Raw genomic sequence first — 24638 nt, forward strand, 5'->3', positions numbered from 1 at the left:
ACACCAGCTCATGAGGCTCCGTTAGGCCACATATCTCGGAAAGTATTGTTTTTGGTTTATAGAACATTTTAACTGGGTCTGACAAGCATGAATGGTCCCCCATGACCAAGAAGGGATAAATCAGATTGAAGGGGCCAACTGGGAGGCTTATGGCGCTCTCTTGTGGCCACACGGACTCTGGCACTAAATGACTGGGAGAAGTGGCTATTTTTCAGGAGCATCATTGCAATTACATGGGTGGTCAGTCCAGGTCAACATGATGGAACCAGCACACGCACAGCAAAAATCAAGCAGGTGAGAGATGCTGCAGACTCACAGGCTGAGCTGGAAATGAGACAGAAGGAGAGGACGGGTTCTTTATTCATTCACTGTCAACACCTGGATTTTTGTTCGTTCTCTCTCTCAGCTTTAAAAAATGATGCTCAGATTTAGATGAAAGGCTAAAAATGTAAAATAAAAGTAGGTCTGTATAGGCATGGGGTGGGGCGGCTTCAAGATCTTTATCTTTAAGCTCTCACTTGGTGATTAAGTTAATGCAAATGTGTTTCTTTATTGAATTTGTATTAATTTAGATGACTTTACTCATAAAATGTAACCTGTTTGATTCATTTGATTGTATTTAATTGAATTTACTGAATTTACTCATTTAAATGAGGTTGATTTAATGTATTTAGGTATTTAGTTATTTTTGTTGAATGTACTCAATTAAATCCAAATCCTTTAGTCATAATGTGACCTTGTTGTCCAATTAGTAAAAACACTTTACACTAATAGGCCTATATGGTTTCATGATATGATGGTTAAGTCATGGTTAAGACTCAGAGGCTTAGGACTGAGCTTTGGGATAAAGACTTGTGTTCCTTCTCTCAGCAGAAAACCTTGACTCTCGGATTTATGGAGACAAATTAGCAAAATATTACATCTTAATCCTAAAGTTCTCGCTCGGTAAATGAGTCAAATGTAAAATGAGCATTAGTTAGTAAATTAGTAAACGGAAGTCCAGGTCTATAGTTTTATGATATGTTGGGTAAATAAAGGTTAAGATTATATTCATGATACTTCGCTTTTACGCCCTGTCTACACAGGGGGCGTGTAAATGTTTGTTTAAGTGTTTCCTCTTTCTGTGAATGGTCGAGTGTGTGATAGAAAATACTATATTCACAATACATCACGCAGCCTATACTCACTAGGGGAGGGTGGGACCTCGGCTGCCATTGGTCTGAGCTCCTTGACGTCAGGGGGGAGGAGGCGGGGCGTGTGGGTTTGATTGGCACCATGTTCTCTGGTAGTCTGCTGCGGGACCAGGACAGACAGCTGAGGGGGGTCTGAATGTCCAACCGGGACGGTGTGCGTGCGTGTGGACTGGCGCGGACCGGCACGATACACAGGTAAGTGGCGGCTCGTGGTCCGACGCGTCCTGCGGCGGCTTCTTTAGACTCATCCACTCGCTGGTATGGAACAGAGACAAAGACACTTGGTCGTGTTGGAGGTGCAGCGGAGTTTGACAGAAGGTGGCGGTGGCAGGGGGAGGTTTGCCCCCCCCCCCCCTGGAGCCCGCTCCCCTCCGAGAGCCGAAGCTTTATCCGGGCTCTGATCACTCTGGTCCGTTGTGGATCCGGTCTCGCTCCCTGTATCCCCCCCTGTCTGTCTTGCTACACACGGGGGGAAGGATCCTGCGGGTGGGTCGTAGTGGTTAGAAGTGTACGCACGCCACAATGGATAGGATGGGTAACAAAAAAAATGGCCGCACGTGTTGCGAAATCGGTGTGAATATAGCCAGCGGTCGTGTGGCGGTGCCGGCGTTATGGCACGGATTTGGCGCACGGTTCGAGCGCGCGGGTGTGGATCCCTGACTGGGAGAGGGGACGAGTGGAACGGGCTGCGGGTTGTTGGAGGCAGGAGGGAGCCAGCGCTCCGGAATGATGGACTGCAACATCCACCAGCCTGTGGGCTCCAGATAAGACGCAGGGAGAGCGTTTAAAATATACAGAAAAAAGTCCCTTACTCTAATATCTGCAACATGTATAGAACAATTTCTCTTATTCCGTTATATGGGACAACTTTCAGGCAAATATCCACAGAGCATTGTCTGGATGCAGAGCGGTGGCTTGGCACAGACCGGAGGCGCAGCCAGACTATCCTATTGATTTACATGTTTCTGTCCTCCACTGTGATCCCTGCCTGCACCATTTAATAATAATAATGCACTCACAAGATGTCAGCCCCACTTTATGTAGAGCACTTAGTGGAAACTCAAAACCACCTACACAGCCTGTCATAACAAAGATTCAGACTCCGAGGAGAGCACATCAGGGTCAGTTCACTTGGCACAGGGTTAGAAGCTGATCAGGCGTCCTGCACGTGCTGGGGGAAGCCCTACACGACATCCTTGGGGATCCTTCCTGGGAGTGGCCACCAGTCTACTAAGAGGGGTTCTTGTTGCATGTAGAGTTTATGGGTCTTCCACTCTTCCTCTATTACAAGCCATAATCTGATTTAAAAAATCGAATGAGAGCAACAAAAGGAGGAAGGGAAGGAGACGGAGACAGTTTAGTGCACATCCAGGGCAGGGATACACAGCCACAGATGTCAGAGTCAGAGATCCAGGGTGACCTTTATTGTTCTGCTTTAAGTTTGAGACTTTTCAGCCCCTCGTACGCATGCACATCCCTTCCTGTCGGCGGGGCGGAGGAAAACAGGACTTTCAAAACACACGCTCTCGATGTTGCGGCACATGAGAGATGTCTGTGAGTCACTCAGAGACCAGATCCAACACTTAGAAGCCTGGACTTTTTCATTATTGATACACAGCTATGGGAAAGACGGTTCAGAGAGGAGAGGAGCAAGGACTGGAGAAAGAGAGAAAAGATAGACACTCACACATACACACACACGCACACACTCGCACACACACTCGCACACGCACAATGACTCAAACCTTCCATAAGAACCACACATCATCTACATACCTACAATCAAACCCTCCCTGCCCCGACAGCAGACTGCACCTCCCTACTGGTAACACACAGACTAACTGGCCCCATAACAGTGATCATAAGCTAATTACATCCCTGCCAAGACAATACACAACTAAATTACGGAGAGGGGCATTACTTTATTATGTGTGTTTGTGTGTCAGAATTGCTACCATCCAAAGAAAAAACTTCTTTGATGATTTTTTTTTTGCTGCAGCCTATAGTGCTGATTCACCAGATTTCACCCATCACAAAAGCCTTAAAGGGACACGCCACTGCAGATAAACAATAAAATCATCTAGATGGCATAAGACGGTTGGATTTTGTGTGGACGTGTCCTCCTGTTGTTGTCTCTATCACGTAAAAAAAAACTGTGTTGCTCGATTATAATTCAACTCCACGCAATATCCAAGTGATGATAATCATAAATACGCGAGATAAACAGCATATTTAATGCTAAGAACGCATTGGCATTAAGATCATATTAGGTTGTGATGTAACCAGATCAAAGTCCCATTCATTTCTTATAGGTGCTGCTCCAGCCCGTGCTTCTATCAAAGGAGATACATACGTTTGTAATTCTCCTCCAATATTCCAAAATGCGACTTTTTCCTCTTATCTTTCCCACGTCCATTGAATTTCTTTTACATCATTTCTCTAACTTTGCAGTCTTGTTAAGTGCTGTTGCATCACCTACTCCATCCTCCCTCATCCTCTTTTCCTTGATACTAATGATCAGGAGCAGGAGGCTGCACTATTGGGAAGAGCGAGAGACTGAGAAGGAGCAGGCGCAGCCATGTGGCGGGTTAGATTATGTCAAAAGGTGCTCGTTATTAAGTTCGCTGCATGTGCAGTGCCGAGGGGGTTCTGACGAGCTGCACGCGGGCGGCTCCGTTATTGTATCATCCCAAACTGTGAGGGAAAACCTCACAGAGGAGGGCGTAGTGGTCATTTTTGGGCGATGTGGGGAAAGTGCACTGATGCAAATAATGGTGTCTGTTGTAAATGGTGATCTAGATTGCAGGTGATGAGTAGAGGTATAGGCATGAATCAGCAGAAGGCCTGAAAAAAGCTTCATCCTCACTTTGTAGAAACCGAGCTGATTTCATCAACTTGCTATAGAATCCGGAATAATGGGAGATGAAATTCTGCTTACAGAATCCACTTATGATGACTATCAAACATGTATTGATCTGCTAACGTGGCCATCTCGGGGGGTCGCAGTGTAATCCTCTTATTGAGTGCTGTAACACATGGACTGACCTACATAAGGCTTGTCTGGAGGCAGAGGGCGATGGCTGCGAGGCAGAACAGGATGGAGTCGGTATGGGGGGGGGGATGTATGACTAGGCTGTCATTACACATACATGCACGTCCACATGTATGTAGGCTACACTCTGCTTCTGTGAATAACTAACCACACTGGTGTGTCATGCAGAGGGGACGCCGCAGCCTCCGAGCTCAGGAAAGTTTACTAATGGCTCCTTGTACCCTTGGAGTCGGCCAATGACGTGACATGTGGACCTGCCGGCGGGACAGAAGGCTCGCCAGCCTGCTTTGTTGTTCTCAAGTCAGTGAGAGGAACTGAGAGTGACGGCTGCTCTCAAAGGGCAGAGAGAGTACGTGTGTTTTCACAGAGGAGTAGAGGACCTATAGACGTGATTTGAATGGCTCCTCAAAGATGAGTGCCTTAGTGGCTAGCCTGTGTGTGTGTGTGTGTGTGTGTGTGTGTGTGTGTGTGTGTGTGTGTGTGTGTGTGTGTGTGTGTGTGTGTGTGTGTGTGTGTGTGTGTGTGTGTGTGTGTGTGTGTGTGTGTGTGTGTGTGTGTGTGTGTGTGTGTGTGTGTGTGTGTGTGTGTGTGTGTGTGTGTGTGTGTGTGTGTTCCATGACCCTGAGAGACGTATTCTACTCCATCTGAGACTATGAACTCACAAAATGTGCTCAATGAGGCGCCGCATCAGAGGAAGAGAGAGATTTCCTGCTGTAGCCGGACAAGAACTGGAGGAATTAAAACCACACGGCCTGCTGGTGTTTGTCTGTGCATGGAATTGCGTGCATATACACACACACACACACACACACGCACACTAGTGTGTTTATGTGCGAGTGAGACGGCAGTGATGTTTTGTACAAAAACAAAACCTCTGATTCCCCCTGTAATCCTCCCTTCCATGAGCTGTCCATCATCTGTGTACTTGGCAACCAGGGGGCACTTTTTGTTGGCTCGTTCGTGCTTTCAGATCGGCCAATGGGAGCAAGGATCGAGTATGACCACTTCCTGTGATTTTTCTCTCTGTCGCAGGAGGAAACGGCAGCGGACCATATTGGATGTAACAGGCCTTCAGTGGTGATCCTGAGTTCAGTGCATGCTGATGAAACTTTGTAATGTTATGATGCAACCTAGGTTCTAGTCCTTGACATGACCTGGCTTTTGCATCCAAGTAAAATGCATGTACAAGCTCCTCTATTCAAAGTAAAGCAAATTCTCAGGAAGCAATCATACACATTCAGATTTCATGCAACTATCACCAGAGGAGCTCCTGTTCAAGACTTTCTTGTCTTTTCCCTCTCCTTCTTTCATCCCAAGGCTTGGGATTCGTTTCCCTCAGCTCCCACAGTCTAATCTCTTCCTCTTCTTCTTCATGACCGCTAATCTATTCCCTATCTTCTTGCTGTGGATCTCTTCCCCTGAAATTCTTCCTCTCATTCTGCTCTGTCCATTTCATACATTCCTCTAAAACCATTCCCATCTATGTCTGATCACTGCACGCTCCTCCCTCCCTCTTTTGGCTCCTGCTCTGCTCTGTGGTGCGGATGACTTGGTGAGGAATTGCCCTGGTGGCTTTGCCTCCATTAACATTCTTCCAAGGGATATCCTTCACTTCCAATGAGTGTGCCGAGCCTGATTGTAATCTGCGTTGCGTAATGAATTGACTCCTCACTTCTCTTTCTCTCGCTCTCTTCGTCTCTAACAACGAAAGGACCAATTAGCTCTGACATGATGGGTGAAAAGTCCTCCGGGGAGCACAAGGGATAATGGCAAACCGGTGACGAGTAGATGTCCTATTGTGTGATATGATCACCATGGAAACTGTCCAACTGAACATGTTGGTACGACCTAGACAGAGAAATGCTTAAGGTCAAAGGTTATGTGGACAGTGTGACGTCCTCTTGAATGTGACCGAGAGAGCATCGTCACATAGACAAACACTCTTTCTCTCACCTTTTCTCAGACACTTACTTCAGAGAAAGTCTGAACCATTGGGTCCGGACCTTCTCTGGAGGTTGCCTTCCACATATAAAGAACGCAGCAGGAGATTCTTCTCTCAAACACGACAGATGGCGCAGCAGGCCGGATGTAACATATGAATTCCGTCGTGGAGATCACGTGTATTTACAGCAAATCAACACACGTTTGCGTCCGTCTCGTGTTAGAAACGCCATCGATGGGCCCACCTGCTTGTGGTGAATCCTCCGGAGAATCTCCTGCAGTCTACTCACAAGAGTTCTTTGGGATATTATCCAGAGTTTTACCTGGGGGGTCTGGTTGGAGAAAGTCCAGAGAAAGTCCAGAGCCTCTCCATCAGACAATTGCGATCTCACATACAGCGCCTCCGGATAATGTCAGGGGAGTATCCGGAGTTCAGTGCATGTCTGAAAGCAGCTTCAGGTTATTTTACACACACCTGAGTGAGCATGTCCAACTTTTGGCTTTTATTGGATAATCTTTTCCAAACTCTTGTTTCACTTTCCTTACCTAGCTTGGGGAGAATAGAGAAATAAAAGGAAAGTGAAAGAGGCTGAACTTAATGAGGGGTGTAAGAGTGAGAATGTGTTGTCCTGTGGGCGAGGGCAGGCATCCGTTATTTGTAATCACACCATTTCATTATTTAATTTTTTTGCTGGCTTGCATTTTCTATTGGTCCATTTCACAATGGCTATTCACAGCAGCACAAATGGGATTTATCGCTCCCAGACTTTGCAGTTTGCAGTACTCAGATTGGGAGTCAGTTAAGGAAAGGGACTCTTAAACCGTTTAAAGGTCCAGTGTTTAAGATCTAGGTGAAAGGGACTACTAGTAGAGCTGCACATGGAACTTCACCATTAGATGTCACTACATCCTACACACTGAACCTTTAATTGCAAGGACGCATCATTTTTCACTATTGTAGGACCGATGCTTTTTCCAACTCGGGTATTATACAAAATAAAAAATAAAAATTCTATACAAACAACACAGAAATTACAGTTTCTCAATTGGCCTCATCTCTGATTTCTCTAATATCTGCTGCATCCGTACTGGCATATGATCCGCCATCGATAACTGCACAAGTAAATCCTTAATTTGACAAATATTAACCAATATCCGTCCACGATAAACACAGCGATGGCGTAAATGCTTGAGTGTAAGTGAGAGATCTCTCTGGGAATGAATGTGCTTTGTCATCACTTGGACATTTACTACGTGGATGGCGCCGTGCCAGCCGATGATGCATCCTTGAATGAGCCGAGTACAAGAACGACCCTGGATGACTCTGTTCATCACTGCGAAAAGAAAAGCGGCCTCCGTCCTCGAACAGGGCTGCTGCCTCACAAAGACGTAGAGATGGCAGAGATGGATGAAACAGATAATCAACATTGGGGGAAAAAACAAGTGTGTGAGGAATGATGAAATCATTCACACATCTCTCTCTCTCTCCCCCTTTCTTCTCCTCTCTGCAGGTCTTCACAGTTGACTGATGAGTAGCAAGTAGGACTTGGTCTGGGCTAAACCGACTTGCACAGGTAAACACAAATGTCCTCTTCCTCTCTACTGTAGGGATCATGTCTTCTGCATGCTGAAATAATCGTTACAGCTCGGGGGGGGGGGGGGGGGGGGGGCATGGCCAGGTTCTGAAGCAAAGGATGTGCTGTTCGCTGCTTTTAAAAGACCCCGGCTTTCTTTTTTAAGAGCGCAAACGGAAGCAGCTGGTTTTCAAACTGTTCGTGTAAATTACAAGGTTATTAAAACGTTTTATGTACTCGTAGGGCCATGCTCGTATTAAACTTAACCATTGCAATCGAAGTTTAAATGAGACAAATCTGCATATATATATGCCTGTAAATCCTACCTATCCTTGCTTGACCAGTATGATTCTGTCAAAACCTTTTCAGTCTGATCCCCGTATACAGATCTCTTACACACACTGCTTTCTCTTGTCTTTGACTCAGTGCGATTTACATACTGAAATGAGCTTGTTGCTGAATAATAAACCAATTATTCTAATTGAACCACGATTTAGATTAACTCATTATAGACCTGGAGCTCTGTGTTTTTCCTGAAATCCGTGTTGACATCCCACGATGCTTTGTAATGGCCTAAGTGCTTTTCTTTCCCTCTTCACACCTTCGCTCCTCCACAGTCAAACTGCGTCTTTTTACTTTCTGAAGAGGAATAATTAGTCTGACATTTTGGAGTTAAGTTGTGATTGTGTGTGTGTGTGTGTGTGTGTGTGTGTGTGTGTGTGTGTGACAAACTGTGAACTACCTTTAGTTCTGTGAGGGCAAAGTACTGTAATATTGCATTGACACCAAGAAGGGAAAATATCTTATCACACTTAGGTCAGAGGCAGCGTAGGCTAAAGGCCATTTCAACCATCGCCACACCGACTCTGTTCGCTGTTTCTGAGATGTTTGAGAGCCAGATATGACGAGCGAGGGACAGAGATTCTATAATCCCATGCTTTCGTGGTCAGATTAAAATCCCACGTTCCAAATTGGGGGAGGGGCTGCATGCAGGGCAGTGCCTGGGATGGAACGCGCGCGGGGGGGGCGGCGGCGGCGGCGGGGGGTTGGCGTGCAGTGTGGATTAAAACCTACAGATCTGCTCCGTGCACAGCTGTGGCGTTGTAGGAGGGGCTGGATGGATGGTGGAGGGGAGGAGCCTGCCCTTATTCACGTCAACAACTGGACGTCTCTTTTGCTCTTCCTCGGCTCGTGACGTTTCTGATATTACAAGGACAACCAGAAACATTTCTGCTGAGCTTTTCAAATGGGTTGTTGTGTTTATGTCATTTACACGCAGGACTCTTATGCAGTTGCTCAAGGGGTTCACCGGCTGCTTGGTTTTTTAAGGACGGTAATTATTTTACCTCAGTGAGTTTGCTCATCACTTTTAGCCTGAAAGTTGAGACTGAAAAATCTAAACAGATGGGACTACCATTTTACGGCCATTCATTTCCCCCAGAGGATGAATCGTAAAGACTCATCTACTTTTACAAGCGGCTCAAAATTTTGCATTTATCAAGTGAAACATCCCAATTGATCCTCTCGACTACTTAAGAGTACCATCAATGCGATCGCAGTTTTATAACTCTTTTACACAGAAATTTGCTAAAAATAGCAAGTGACTCCATTGCCGGTAGAGGAATTTACCTTTCTGTGTGTGATCCAAAAGCTAAGGACATCCCCGGCAACTCTGTGCTAATGCAAAGAGATATTAGACAGCCCTCATGTAAAATGTTGCGTGCTTTTTTTCTTTTCGAGTCTATCGCATTGTAAAAAAATATTTAAAAAAAGTCAGCACTGCACCCAGTATATTTCCCAAATGTATTTGGCTCAGGAGTGAGGCCCAAAAAAACTTTCGTAATCCCGTCAGCACCTTAATTACAGTGACTTAGCATGAAGTAAGGTGATCAGGGCACATTCATTTCAGTGGGGACATGAGATGAAGGGAAAAAACGAGCGAAAGAGAGAAGAGAAAAAAAAATGCTTCAATTAGACCGACACACGCTGCTTCAGCAATACTTACATAAGATTGCTTACATAATGGCACATTCAACTGGTGTGTATGTACGCGTGTCAGTGACTTGACATGCAAGAGGGGGGCAACTCAACTTTGGGGGGGGGGCACAAGGAGAAGTATTGGAGCAACAGCAGGAGAGGATTGTGGGATTATGTGTATGTGTTTGTGTGTTATCAATGGGGGAGGGGGGGGCAGGGCCGGGCCGGGAAGGGAAGGGAAGGGAAGGTATTAAAGGCCGAGTGGAGGGTGGGGACTGTCGAGCATTGAACACATGTCCACATCTGTGTGTGCGATCCAGCTCTCTACCGCTCTCTCTCTCTCTGTCTCTCTGTCTCTCTCTCTCTCTGAAATCATCTTCACGTCAGACCTTCTTCACCGATTTCCCCCCATCATCTCTCCACCTCCTCTGAGCTCCTCTTTCCCCTCCTCGTCTCTGAATATCCCCTGATCTTAATCCCACTCTTTTGTGTCGTTGTCGTTGTTTCTCTGGCGTTCTCTAACCTCAAACCCTCCTTCTCTCTCTCTCTCTCTTTCTCCTCTGCACCTTCTCCGCTCTGTTTTATTTTGTTTGGGAGTTTAGAGAGACAGCAGTGCCAGACAAGAGGATTGGAGGACAGACGACATAGTTGCAGAACTGCTGGCGGTTGACTAGTGGTTATAGCCTTAGCGTACTTTTGGCAGTAAGCAGCGAGAAGGAGGGCTTGGCGATGGTCACGGCTATGGAGGACGCCTGTCCCAATGGGGTGCGGGAGGAGAAGGAGGAGGAGGAGGTGACGGCCCTGAGACATCCAGGCGTGGAGGGGCCCCCGGCCGAGCAGTCCACCCAGGGAGCAGAAACTTCTGGAGGTGAGAAAAAGGAGGAGGCGCTGGGTCACTCATTCAGACCTGAAGCCATACTGTGGTCTTTTTTGTTCTGAAATTCGAGAGGTAGGGATTGATGAATGTGTTTTTAATAAAATATTCATAAGCGGAAGGCAGGTGGAGAGATTCAACTGCCAGACTTTTCATTTATCATTACATATAAATAGATGATCCAACAATCCTCTACTGAGTGGTTCTACACCCACGTTGTCTGACGTGTCCCTGCACCTACGTCAGAGGAACATGTCACCGCCTGTCATGCTCCAAACGTGTTCAACCGAATTCAATATTATTATTGTAAAGGCTCTTTGAACTATCAATATTTTGACTGATTTGGTTTTTGTTTACATTTATTACATTATTTATCATTATTTCAACTATTTAGCAATATTGATAACTATTTTAACTAATATATCTGTTGATTATAATATCAACTTTAAACATTTACATATAAATGTATTACTTTTAGCTAACTATTTTAATTTGACTTATATCAATTAAGTTGTTTATTCATTATCTTTAGTTATTTGAATTTTGTATTATTAACTTGTAGCTAAGTGTTACTACTTAAAGCTAATTGTAATCAGCTAACTAGTCCTGTTGTTTACAAATAAAGTTAAAAGTCTTTGCTATTTCGAAAGTTATTGGCTATTAGGCTACTTAGCTAACTGTTTGGACTATTTATTCATTCCTGCTTAGTATTTGAACTATTTAGTAATTACTTTTAGCTTACCTATATATCGATACGTTAAACTAACTATTTTAAGTGTTAATTCAAGAATTCAGCTTCTCTGCAGTATTTGACCACCAGGCAGCTGCAGAAGGAATCTGAGACTTTAGAGAAGCTTTTGCTTTGTGTTGCCTATTTTCCCAGAAGGAGGTTTGGTCGTCAACCTGCACTACTGAAAAGAAAAAAACTAAAATATATATAGTGTATTTGTTATGAGTGATGTTACTTTCGTTCCAGTCAAGGTGCGCCTGTGATTTCAATCTTGCGAGCTGAAAAAATAATAATAATACAGGTTGCTGGGTCTTTTCCTGAGGGATTTGCCTGGAGTTCCTTGAAAAACAAGAGGTAGGAATTCTTAAGTAAGGACTCTCTGCATTGGCATTCAAACCACTGCAGTGCTGGTAGCTGTGCACACGGGCGGTGGTTCGATGGTGAGGGAGACTGGAGGCACGCCAGAGAGCTGCAGAGAGAAATGAAAGAGCAGGTATGCAGGATGATTCATTATGTAGATGAACCAACCAGCTGAAATGAAAACACTCTGCCGCACTGTACTCTGCTCTCTGAGCGTTTCCAACTTCCTCATGGGCAGGCTGAGCAGGAGACGGTAGGTGGATTTATCACCGTGCCATATTTTGTAGGATTACGGAGACTTTTGGTAGGAGGCTTGTTGGAATGAGTAATGTACACACTAGTACACGTGGCGCGGGGGGGGGGGGCGGACTGGCCGGGATGAGCAAACATTCCTGTGGTCGAGAACGCGATGACACAACGGGCTGACCAATGTTTGTCCGCGAGAGAGAGGGGGAGAGCACAAAAAGTTGGATGTTAGCTCGGATACGTCGGCGTGATTTCGGGATCGTGTACAAGTATGTTAGTGAGGTCAGTTTGGATTTCTTTCTCTCCGCTTAGCACATTCTAAAATTCAGTCAGACTCCTTCAAGTTATTCTGTTGTTTGATGCAGGAATTTGAAGAATAGCGAAAACACAAGTGTAAGCGATGAGAAAGGGAGTCAGTGAGTGAGTGCCCTGCAGCCAGGCTGGTGTTTTAATGCTTGTTTATGGTTGTGTGGAGGCCTTTACAATTACAGCTCTGAAAGATTGTGGTCCCGATACCGAAACTGAATACCCTGCATTTTCTGTTAATTAGTAGTAGGAGGTTCATATATCTATCAAGAGATGAATGTAGCTGCGTGGTTATAAGGTCCGATCATCTGCAGTGCTGCTTTTTAACCCCCCCCCCCTATCTGTTCTTCTTTAAGAGGATCATAAATATTTAAGGTTTGTTTTAAGATGGAGCCGGCTGTTTATGGAGTCTGTCTGTGCCCTGCGGTGGTCAAACCCGCAGCGAGGTCCTCGGCCCACTGTGAGATCAATTGTATTTTTACAATCTCTTCCTCTTTAATCATACACCCCCATGGTCCCTGCATGAACGACGGATGAATGATAAGTGATTGAAAACAATGACTTACTGATGTGGCAGTTTTTGTGCTGCCGACCAGAAAAAAAGTGCCATTATCAAAGAGATTATATCTGAGATACATTAAAAGATTAATTTGGGATAAAAGGGCCTGCTGAGCACTCACAAAAGTGAAATTCAGATTTTTACACGTGAGAACAGAAGTAGTAGAAACATGCGTACTGATATGTGGAATGCGACATGTGAAACTCTGTCTCGTGTAAAATAGCTGAGACTGCATTTATCATTTATGAACTGATGATGTGCTTTTCTTTTGTGACGGCCCGTTGATTGAGATTTCACCAGAAATCAAGCACTTGTATTTCCAAAGCTGTGATTTTATCAAGTGCCACTTCTTCTAAATGGGAGACTGAAGTGTGACTTGACCTAATGACATTGAACATGAGTCAGGGTTACACAGTAATAATGGGATAGGGGAACAAAATACAGTACGTACATGAGAGTGAAGCAACTGCATACAAGAGCTGACTGGACATACATTTACTACCCACATAAGTGTATAATGACACACACACACACACACACAAACACACATTCCCAGGGCTTTAAGTGTCTTAGATGAGCTTACATGGGCATTACATTTGAGACCCTGGCATTAAGGCGTTAACTGGCTCATACCTGCAGTTCTCACCTCTCCCTCTCTCCCTCCCTCTCCCTCTCCCTGTCTCTGTCTGTCTCTCTCTCTCTCTCTCTCTCTCTCTCTGTTTCTTTGAACTGGACTCTATCACAGCTTGTTTGTCAGGAATCACTCTCACAATTTCACTCTTGAAAACCTGGAGATTTGCTGTGATTGAACATGCATTTTATGGTGTAGATAGATAGTTAGATAGACAGGATGTCATTGAGCTTGAACGTAGTGCTTATTCTACCGTTCTGCACTTTCCCCCGAATGATTCACAAGCTGTGTCTAAACAGACCAGAGTTGCTGCACCTCCAGAGGGAGCTTTAGTTTGATCTCCTGTGCGACTTGTGTTCGCAGCCGTGCATAAATAGATTGAATGGGCTGCAGTCGTGATCAAGGTCACATTATGAAATTGTCGTTTGATTTGCAGCCTTTTGGACGATTAGTTTTTGCAGTAACCTGAAAGTTAAAGGCTGGTTCTGACCCAGAGAGCTGTTAGACCCATAAATATATTGACTCTTGTTTTACCCTATCGAGTCAGCTGGAGTCTGACCTTATAGGTTTAATGTTCTCAGTCCACTTGGTCTTTTTCGAATTTTGGGGAAACTTTCAACCTTTTCATATTGTACACAGTATTTAATACACTATTTGTATTCATTTTTTAATGGTGATTATATGATATTTGGATTATTGATATTCCCCACAATTACAATAGTTCATCCTCATCCTGTAGTTAAGCTAGTTGAATTTAGTTGTGCTTTACATATTCATCAGCAGCCCTCCTCTGAAATATTAAAATTACCCTCCTTCTCACTCTTGTCTTTTGTACACAATGTATTTTCAGACTTGGCTTGGAGAATATCATTTAGCATTCTGTAGGTTAACACTGTTACATGTATGGATTTGGTTGATGATGATAATATTTTCATTACTTCGATCGCCCTTTGTTCTCAAGCTAAACCCAAGTTCTGGTTAAAATATAAAAATAATCTTTCGGTCTATTTGGAAAAGATTCCTATGAATGAATCACCTCTTCCACACATTTAACATTGTCCTGCCAGGTTTTCAGTTACACAGTATTCCAAGGATTAGCATCTTATTTTGTAAATAAGTATCTTCTGCCTTCCTGTCATTTCACTCTCAGTCTCATTCCTCTTGCAGTGTAGGCCCCTGCCACTAGACTCCTCTGTAAATTGTAAAGTTTTGTATTTGAAGTAGTGTTTTTACCATTGTCATGAGTTTCAGGGTATCTCTTTGATCTGTATCTTCCCTGCAAAACTGTGGGAAAGTGGCCAGACTTTCATTTTGTTGCTGAGTCAGTGACTTATTCTCTCTCTCTCTCTCTCTAGCTGCTGCAGTGTCTTACAAACTGTTGCGTGTGTGTTTATTTTTTGTATGACTTTCACGCCTGAGCTAACGCCTCCTTATCTCTCTCCCCCTCTTTTTCCGTCTGTGTCCGTATCTCCCGGGCCCGTCACTCCAGCCATGCAGCAGGTGTTGGATAACGTGGGGGAGCTGCCCACCTCCGCGGGGGCCAAGGACATCGACCTGCTCTTCCTGCGCGGCATCATGGAAAGTCCCAATGTACGTTCCCTCGCCAAGGTAGCACACACGCATATAGACCAGGGTGAGGCGGGCTAACATGCTGCCCGGGTCCAAGCCCCCCGACTCACACCTGCACCCAGCAGTGATTTGCTGGCTGTGACTGAGGTGTTGATGTACGATCGGGCCTGGACCAACACAGTGCATACATTCTGTCAGTAACAAAGTGACGTAGCGCTACTCCGTTATCTCAGTTTTTTTTAAATGGCAGTGCATGTTGCCTGTGCACACATCTCCAGTGCTGTTTAAAGTCTGCTGAGCTCTGAGGTCAGTCAGGGGACAGTCGTAGTTCCTGCTCGACGCGCTGTTGTCATTTCCCACATTCAGCTGCTCCCCACGGGGATGGATCTGGTAGGGAGGACAGATGACTAAACTAAAACAAATACTCCTTTTGACCTGCAGCAGTGAGAAATACTGCAGGCGATGGCTGGTTCTATGAGTCAGCAAAATATATATTCCATGGTAAACCAGGTCCAAGCAGTCTGTACAGGAAGAATCCAATGTCATGGTGGAAATCTATTTATTCTAACTACTCAAAACTAAAAGCTCTGTTCATCTCATCGGTAAGAAACCTACTCACCCTGAGCTTCTCACTCCCCCCCCCTCCTTAGGCCCACGAGCAGCTGGAGGAGGTGAAGCTGGAGGCGGTGCAGGACAACAATATGGAGCTGGTGACCGATATCATCGGAGACATCAACAACCTCAAGGTTAAAGATGACAGCGCGGCCGAGCTGTCCAAGATCCTGAAGGAGCCACACTTCCAGGTGAGGTGGTAAACACACATCCACACACTAAGTGCATGTGATGCATGTCAGATCTTTATGCTGGTGATAAGATGAATAACTAATGAGCAGGTTATAGGATCATTCTGGACATAATTGTGCTGCTAGTGCATTTATAGCTGGGAAAGTAAAATACAGGGGATTGACAGAGGTGGCGAAAATACACACATTTATACTTAATAGACACTTGACTCAAGTAGAAGTACAGGATTTGATATGTACTCGGAGTATAAAAGTAAAAAGTATCCATTTAAAGGCCATTTCTGTCGTCTGTATCTGAGCAAAGCAAACTGAGCCTTGTTTAGTTTTACTTCAGAATATACTTACATCAAGGGTTTAGGCTGAAATCTGTTAATATGTTTTTGGATTTAAATGAAAGTATAGATTCAAATATTTGTGTTAGAATGTAAGGAGTAAAAGTAAAAAGTAATCAGAAAACAAGTACTCAAGTAGAGTTACCTAAAATATCGACTTAATTACAGTTACAAAGTGTTGTTTGTTTCCTTCCACCTCTGGTGATCGGTGACACCATAATAGTAGATTTCTATCACATATTATTGCAAAAATATTTCCATCAATAAAATAATGATCAACATTATAAATAAAAGTTCATATTGCAGCTCTCTGTGTCAGTAACTCAACCTGTTGCCAGTTTAAATCACCTTTTTCTGAGTAAAGTGAGTTTCTGTATTAAACCACATTTTATTTGTTTGAACTAGCAACTGGTTGAGATGTTTTTCTGTCACTTGTTCGTGTCGTAGTAAATGTTACACTCTGCAGTTGTGTAATGTTTTGACTGTAGATACAGTAGCACAGAGATGATATTTTGGATCCCGATCTCGTGCATCAGTCGGGACTCTACAGCCTCTATCCCCAGAGCTGCCAGGGGCTTTTAACAGGCTCCACCAATAGGAGTTACACGTCTGAGCCCGATGAGGCCTGTGCACCAATCAGAGCCCTTTGTGCTGTAAGCTGGAGGATAAGACCCGGTTGACCTACTGAGAGCGAGAGAGGGAGGGAGGGAGGGAGGGAAAGGCAGGCTTGGGGAGAAAAGAGGGAGGGAACGAGGGAAGCAGAAATTACATCACATAGTGTATGTGTGACTTTACAGACTCACTTCTCTGATTGCAGGAAGATGTTTTAAAAAATATTTCTGAAACTATATCAAGAAATGATTTTGGATTTAAGCCGTTACTGGGCGACTCAGCGAACTGAGAAATAATTTTGTGTATTTTAGTGTAAATCAATGTTTGGGATTTGAGTCTTGAGATGATTCGAACTATTAATTTGCTGTTGAGAAGGCGCATGATTGTTTAAACAGCTTTGTGCTCACATTCTTATTCATTTCGTCTTCTAATAGACAATAATACAAAAGCTTCAGCTCAGCTGTCTGCTCTTAGCTCGAATGCAACTGTAACTGTGCAACTTCACCATTCTACCATATAAATATATTTATATATATTTTGTTATTTAAAATGAGACAGATACAGGATAATAGTGAAAAGTGAAATGTAGAGTATCAGTAGCTCACTTTGAGAAGAGGCAGTTAACAGAAATTATCAGAACATTTACAGATTTAAAAACATCAACAACCTTAAGCTACAGCTCAGTGTATTCAACTGTGTGTTATAGCTTTAGGATTCACATTTTCATTAGCAAGAAGACGAGTGTGTGTGTTTTATCTCCTCCAAAACTTATATATGCATCATCCCCCTCTCTCAGTCTCTTTTGGAGGCCCATGACATGGTGGCCACAAAGTGCTTTGAAGTCCTGCCCCCGGCGGAGATAACCAATGACGCAGCGGTGAACAGCGCTCTGATGCAGGCCGACGCTGTGCGCATGATTGGCATCCGAAAGAAGGCCGGAGAGCCACTGGTGAGCGGAGACAGGCTAACTGAAATGATCTGTTTGTGTGTTTGTGTGTGTGTGTGTGTGTTTGTGTGTGTGTGTGTGTGTGTGTGTATACATTTTTGTAACCAGTAAACCTCATGGAAATCAAAGCCTGGTCCTAATAAGGCAACAGTTCATTTCTGAGCTCCTGGTAAAGGTTAGTGGCGGCATGTAAATGGTGGGTGTGTAAAGGTTAAGGCTAGGTAAGAACTGACCCTGGTTAAGGTAAGGGATAAAGTTTTGGTTAGGCTGTCCAAAATAAATTGGAAGTCAATTTAAAGTCCTATTGAGGATAGCTGTGCCAACTTAAGACATTGGATGAGTACATGAAAAGCTAAGTAAAACGCAGGTGTCCATTTCTCCGGGGCGAAACATCAACCTCTCCTCGCCTCCTCTTCCTCTCAGGGTGTGACGTTTCGAGTGGAGAAGGAGGACCTGGTCATTGCCAGGATCCTGCACGGTGGCATGATCGACCGGCAGGGCCTGCTCCACGTGGGCGACATCATCAAGGAGGTGAACGGGAAGGACGTGGGCAACAACCCCACCGAGCTGCAGGAGATGCTCAAAGACTGCAGCGGGGGCATCACGCTGAAAATCCTCCCGAGCTACCGGGACGCTCCCGCTCCTCCGCAGGTATACACACACACACACACACACAGACACACACACACAGGCTCACACGACAAATGAGATGATAACGTCAACACAAGCATGCGCACTGATGTAATAAGGTGCCAGATGTTGGGCAGTGGTACAGGGTTGGTGATGTGTCCTACAGCCCTCCTACAATCCCCTGTGCAGGAATGTGAACCCTTGCAGCCCTATTAATAACACTCCACATGCTATCTAGGTCAACACTAGCCATTTCTGTCTCTTCCACACACACACGGGCTTCTTGTAATCTCCCGCTCATGGAAAGTGGACAGTGATTTATGATATTTACAGTCATTTTCCTCCTTCTCACCAGTTGTAGTTCTCGAGTAAAAATCCTCACCAAACTGAATGAACAGCAGTTAGAGGGAATGATACAGAAGGCCAAATCACTTCCTGCTCTGTGGCTCAGGGCGCACTGCACAGAATACTCCACTGGCTTCTTTTAATGCTTCCTCCGGTTGCTTGTTTAATCGAATACGTCAGCCAGAGCACTTAACTTCCTGGCAAAAAGAAGTCTCTGCAGCCTGAGCAGCTGTGTCAAGTGCATCGTGGGACAGAATGGGTGGAATTCGATTCTATCGTGTCAGTGTGACCCGGTTCAGACCTGATATTAACGTTCAGGTCTGAGCGCTCCCACGTTTGTCCGATAAACAACAAACCACAATCGGACATGTTGAGACATTCTCTTCGCTGTGTGAACTCAAACGTGTCCTCGGCCACATATGAAGGTCCGTCTACTCGCTGCGGTTTCACAATAACTCCAAAGTTTTTACATCAGTGTCAATACTTTTGTTTATAATTCATAGGGTTGCAAACTTCCGGGAATATTCAAAGTTGGAAACTTTCCATGGGAATTAAAGGGATTATATGGGAATATACGGGAATTAACGGTAATAAACTGAACATTTTGTGGGTAATATATACTAACTGTATTTACCTTGTCATATACAGGCATAAATATAAACATTTTGTTTTGTCATAGGCTGATTTGAGCCCTGAGGAAACTTTGGGCACTTGACTATATGCTTCTGTATCTTTGTGTCATTCTTAACATACGTCTTTGCACATTCTTTTTTTACAAATCCACACAGCCTTTCCTTCTGAATTGGCTGGGGTGAAATGTCTCCACACATGAGATAGTGCACGTGGCATTGTTCTGTAGAATAAGATGAGAAAAAATCTTGTAAAAAAACACTAATGCAATGCCAGAGATATAAATAGTTAGCCAAACAATTGGAATCGTATTTAGGAATATTTTACAATTGATGGATAAATAGATAGAAATAGGCTAGATGAACAGATGAACAATCCTCAATCAGCATGCTAATATATTTTCCACAGTAATCATCGAAACTTACCTGACTAGTCCTGCACACTTGCTGTAGTGTGCAGGATGCTGGGAATTATCTGTGCATGTGATGGAGAAATGCACAGAAGAGGGTTGAAATTCAATGTGAAGCGTGCATCTTTAAAATAGAGTTTTGAATGATGTTTTTATTGCTCAGTGTTTAATTTGTGTATTTTTTTTCCAAATTCCCGAGCTTAATATTCCCCTGGAAAGTTTCCGGAAAGTTTCCAGAAATTTACCTGAAATTGTCCGCCCCTTTGCAACCCTACTAACACAACATCAACCCTGACCTCCACACTAACGACTGATACTTTTCTTAAATTGGTCATCACCGCACAACTTCATGCGATTCATTCATTCATTCATTCACACACAAACGAAGTCACTATAAACACATCTGTCAACGCAGACTGTGTAAAAACGACCACAAACCCAAAAGATGGTCGTGTTTATTTACCTACAGTGCAGGGAAGTGAGGTCCAATCACAGGAGACGCAGTCAGGACTCATTCTAATGCCTGGTGGGAACACACAGATCTAACATTGACCACTTGGGATCAGAGGGATCAGATATCTCAGGACGGATGTTAGCTCCGGGTCTGAACAGGGCGTCAGTGTGAGACGGTGTTTGTCCTTTTGTACGACATGCGCCTGACGTCCCGATGACCACACACCCTTCAAGCTAAACTGTGTGTGTGTTCACGACAGGTGTACGTGAGGCCGTACTTTGACTACAACCCGGCCAGCGACAACCTCATCCCATGTCGGGAGGCGGGGATGACCTTCGAGAGGGGCGACATCCTTCAGATCGTCAACAGGGAGGATCCCAACTGGTGGCAGGTGGGCCTTCATTCGTCGATTCTCCTTTATGTGTCACTGCCTCTCGCCCAATGTCGGCTGGGATTGGCTCCAGCCCCCCCCCCCCCCCCCCCCTGCAAACCCTCTAAGGATAAGTGGTGTAGATAATGGATGGATGGATGGATGTCTGTCACTGAAGATTAAGACATGAACTTATTTAAAAATCTTGTTCCAGGCGTGTCATGTGGTGGCTGGAGCTACAGGACTGATTCCCAGTCAGTTCCTGGAGGAGAAGAGGAAAGCTTTTGTCCCTCGAGACTATGAAGGATCAGGTGGGTCCCTGCCTATGTTTCTTGGTGGTGTTTTTGTACAGACGCTGTGAATTGCGATTGGTTCGAGACAGTTTTTCTCTTGAGCAGTGCTGATGTGGAAAAGATGGAGTAGCCCCCCTAAAGGTCTGTCAGCTGTTCCGCTGCCAGATTTCTCAATTGCTTTCACCACTTTAAACTGATTCATGGTGAATGCGCCTGGGTAGAGGATGTTTCTCTTTTTTCTTCTTTTTTTTTTACTTGAAAATGGTCCACACCTGCCCCCTTCTGGCCAAACACCATAACTGCAGAGTGAAGCAGCACATATAATGTTGAGTCTTGTTTTTTTTTCTAGGCATCCTCTGTGGCACTATAGCTGGAAAGAAGAAGAAGAAGATGATGTACCTGACGGCCAAGAACGCAGGTCAGGACCCCCCCCCCCACGCTGCTGACCCTCAGCTCACAGCGTTGTTTCCCTTTTCTCTGATTGGCTCACAGTGTGATTGTGATTTCACAGAGTTTGACAGACACGAGCTGCAGATCTATGAGGAAGTGGCCAAAGTGCCGGCGTTCCAGAGGAAGACGCTGGTTCTGATTGGTGCGCAGGGCGTGGGTCGACGCAGCCTCAAAAACCGGCTGATGGTGCTCCAGCCGACCTGCTTCGGCACAACCATACCATGTACGTTCCTCCTGCTCGCACTTCACTGTATTTTAAATCTCTGTCACACCCCCGTCATGAAAAGTCCAATCCAACGTGATGTTCCTCCGTCAGACACCTCGCGGCGACCCCGTGACGACGAGCTGAACGGCAACTCGTACCACTACACCAGCAGGACGGAGATGGAGGTGGACGTGAAGGGCGGCCGCTTCCTGGAGCACGGCGAGTACGATGGCAACCTGTACGGCACCAAGATCGATTCCATCCTCGAGGTGGTGGACACGGGACGCACCTGCATCCTGGACGTCAACCCACAGGTACCAGACGGTTTGAGACACCGAAGGTCGTCAGGTGTCTTCAGAGCAGTGGGACAGCACAGGTTGATTCAGGGGGAACTCTTTTGTTTTGGCTGTAATGTCTCCCTCGTGTCTCCGTCCAGGCTCTGAAGGTTCTCAAAACTGCGGAGTTCATGCCCTACGTGGTTTTCATTGCGGCGCCAGATTTCGATACACTCAAGGGCATGCACAAAGCTGTGGTGGACGCAGGCATCACAACCAAGCAGCTCACGGTAGGTTGACGCGCACGCACACGCGCACACAATAAGACACAAAGACACAAGTTGAAAGTTTTATTTAAATTTTCTAAATAAAATTTACTTCACTATCAAAAACCGAAGTTAGCCTTTTTGTCAACTTTGAAGTATTACCATATATACCGATTGATTATTTATTGTACATTAAATCATGTATATCATAATTTTGTGTCAATTGTCGAGTGACTACAACTGTCTATAGGGTTTCTGAGTTAAAAAAAAGTTTAATAAAGTTTAATAAACTTAAATAATTAGAATTTTAGACCTGGAAAAGTCTTGATGTACTATGTAATAAATAGATATATTTAGCTAGGTCTTAATTATATCAATATTAAATGCTCCTCCTGGCACTTAAAAATGTATTTGTGATGTCTTTGAGTATTGTAATTCTTTGTAAACATTAGATATTGGCACACTATGTAAGCACATAGATGCACGGTATGAATGTGTGTGTGAATGGCAAAAGTGCTAAAGCGCTTTGAGTGGCCATCAAGTCTAGGAAAGCACTATATACTGTAAACACAGACCCTTTACCGAATTATAATAATGGTAAATATATAATATAATAAAACTGGAAACAAGAGCAACGTGGAACTGAGACGACAAACACTCAGAATCGATCTGCTTGGCTCTTTGAAAGAATAGGGATACCCACTGTCTCTGCCTGTAGTCTGCTTCACTATATGGTTAATCTCTACTAAGTAACTATGGGACTGTGATATTCCTTCATATCCGTCAAACTTGAAGAAGGTCTTAAAAACCTGTTACTTGTTTAAACCTGCAGAAACCATGATACACATGTATTACATCACATCAAGTTTATACATCCTTTATTCACACACTTCCACTCCTTCATCGGGTCGCTCTTCATTTCCTTTACCTTTCCACACCTCACCTGTCAACGTGTCTGCTAACAGGATGTGGACCTGAGGAAGACGGTGGACGAGAGCGCCCGCATCCAGAGGGCGTACAGCCACTACTTCGACCTGACCATCGTGAACGACAACCTGGACAAGGCCTTTGAGACGTTACAGGCCGCGGTGGACAAACTGTGCAGTGAACCCCAGTGGGTGCCCGTGAACTGGGTGTACTGATGACCAGCCGCAGCCTGAGCGGGTCCCACTGACCCATCAGCACGCGTGTGAGAGTGTGAGTGAGAGAGAGAGAGAGTGTGTGTGTGTGTGTGTGTGTGTGTGTGTGAGTGTGCGTATGCGTATGTTAGTGTTTATGACCACAAAGGCCAAAGACGAGGAGACGAGTGCAGAGATACTTCTGCAAAATAACATGAATAATTATTAAAAAAAGAAGAAAAAAACCTCCTACTGCTCTTTCTCCTCTTAGGCCTGCACGGCTCGCAACTTTTTTTCTACTCCAAACTCAAAGGGAAAGAGTGCTTATTTATTTTATAACTTTTTATGAAAGATCTTTCTATTCAATGTGGAATTCCAGTGAGAATAAAACAAAAGAAAATCTGGTCTCGTAATCTGGGCCATATTTTTGCATTAATTTATTGATGTGGTAGTGACACGTCTTATTTTGTAGTCTTATTGGTTTCAACGTGTTTTTAGTTTGTTTTTTTGTCGTCTTCCCTCACGGACCCCCAGGATTTACAATAACCACCCACGCTCACCGATGAAGATGAGGAGAGACGAGTTAGAAGAGTATGAGCAGTCGTCGTCCAAGAAACCGTTCGGTGTCAAACGCCGTCGCCATGTTTGAGCGACGTGTGGCTTTGTGTTTTTTTTTTTATTTGTATTATTTCACCTCCCTACAACTGAATCCTTTGGTGTTAACCTAGCGTGTCCTAAAGTCGTCTCATGGTTTTGTCCACAGGAGAAACTGGGCGGAGGGAAATAAGAGCACAACTCTGTGAAGTTCAAGAAAAAACGACTTTATAAAATGAAGAATTGTCTGTAATTCTGTGTAGTTTTGTTTTTCTTGTAGTTTTTGTGAGGTGATTTTTATAGTTTAGTGTTTTCTTCGCACACGATCATTTGCTTTGATTTGAAATGATCCTGTCTTCAGTGTGTGTGTCTGGAGTGTGATCACCACTGTTACTGACTGCGTTAACCACTTTGTTCATGTTTTATATATGTGGCTGAAATCCTCTTCCTGCCTGTGGTGTCTATCGGATTGGTAGTTTAACTACGGGCTGTAATATGAAATAATGTGACGCTGGATGGTGAGTGCAGCTTGCAAGGCCAAAGGGTAAATTTCTAGTACTACTTACTGTATGTCTCATAATGCTTTGTAAATCTTAGTCAAAACCAGAGAGAATTAAAGAAATTTACCATCTCACTAAAGGAAATGAGCTTTTGATGAATATTCTTTGTGATTTATGTAACATTTTAACATCCTGAGATCAATTTGTGCCACGTTTCAGAAAAACAGTCCAACTGCCTGTTGAAGTGTTCGCATCAACCTCATGTCCACAGATTTGATTTTACATTTTTATCAGCAAGTTTATGATGAATAAAGTTTATTAAACCTCACATGCGGTTATTTCTTCATCGATGTTTTAGCTATATTCTTTTTTGTTTGTGTATCAGCAGATTGAC

At 44.3% G+C, this 24638-nt stretch overlaps 1 protein-coding gene across 6 annotated transcripts; it reads left to right on the plus strand.

The window, feature by feature from the left end:
- On the plus strand, nt 1-24572 carry pals2b (protein associated with LIN7 2, MAGUK p55 family member b). 6 transcript variants are annotated; one of them, XM_053447173.1, is made up of 14 exons: nt 1-294; nt 7698-7760; nt 10340-10605; nt 14933-15033; nt 15663-15815; nt 17556-17708; nt 18129-18356; nt 20433-20564; nt 20758-20854; nt 21186-21254; nt 21348-21509; nt 21603-21805; nt 21928-22056; nt 22998-24572. In XM_053447173.1, exons 3-14 carry the CDS (start codon nt 10467-10469, stop codon nt 23172-23174), a joined length of 1743 nt encoding a protein of 580 aa, XP_053303148.1. In that variant the 5' UTR covers nt 1-294; nt 7698-7760; nt 10340-10466; the 3' UTR covers nt 23175-24572. The 6 variants fall into 6 exon arrangements, with proteins under 6 accessions (XP_053303148.1, XP_053303151.1, XP_053303146.1 ...); XM_053447171.1 differs by lacking the exon at nt 1-294 and adding an exon at nt 1252-1388; XM_053447176.1 differs by lacking the exon at nt 10340-10605.
- Nucleotides 24573-24638: the final 66 nt, after the last annotated feature.

The sequence above is a fragment of the Pleuronectes platessa genome, chromosome 18 (genome assembly GCF_947347685.1).
Source record: "Pleuronectes platessa chromosome 18, fPlePla1.1, whole genome shotgun sequence".
NCBI lineage: Eukaryota > Metazoa > Chordata > Actinopteri > Pleuronectiformes > Pleuronectidae > Pleuronectes > Pleuronectes platessa.

What these genes read in the sequence shown, in the direction of transcription:
- pals2b (XM_053447173.1), top strand. Translation starts at nt 10,467, where the DNA reads ATGGTCACGGCTATGGAGGACGCCTGTCCCAATGGGGTGCGGGAGGAG. An exon ending in GGGAGCAGAAACTTCTGGAG is followed by an intron (nt 10,606 to 14,932) that starts GTGAGAAAAAGG and finishes CCGTCACTCCAG; the next exon opens with CCATGCAGCAGGTGTTGGAT. An exon ending in TCGAGACTATGAAGGATCAG is followed by an intron (nt 20,855 to 21,185) that starts GTGGGTCCCTGC and finishes TTTTTTTTCTAG; the next exon opens with GCATCCTCTGTGGCACTATA.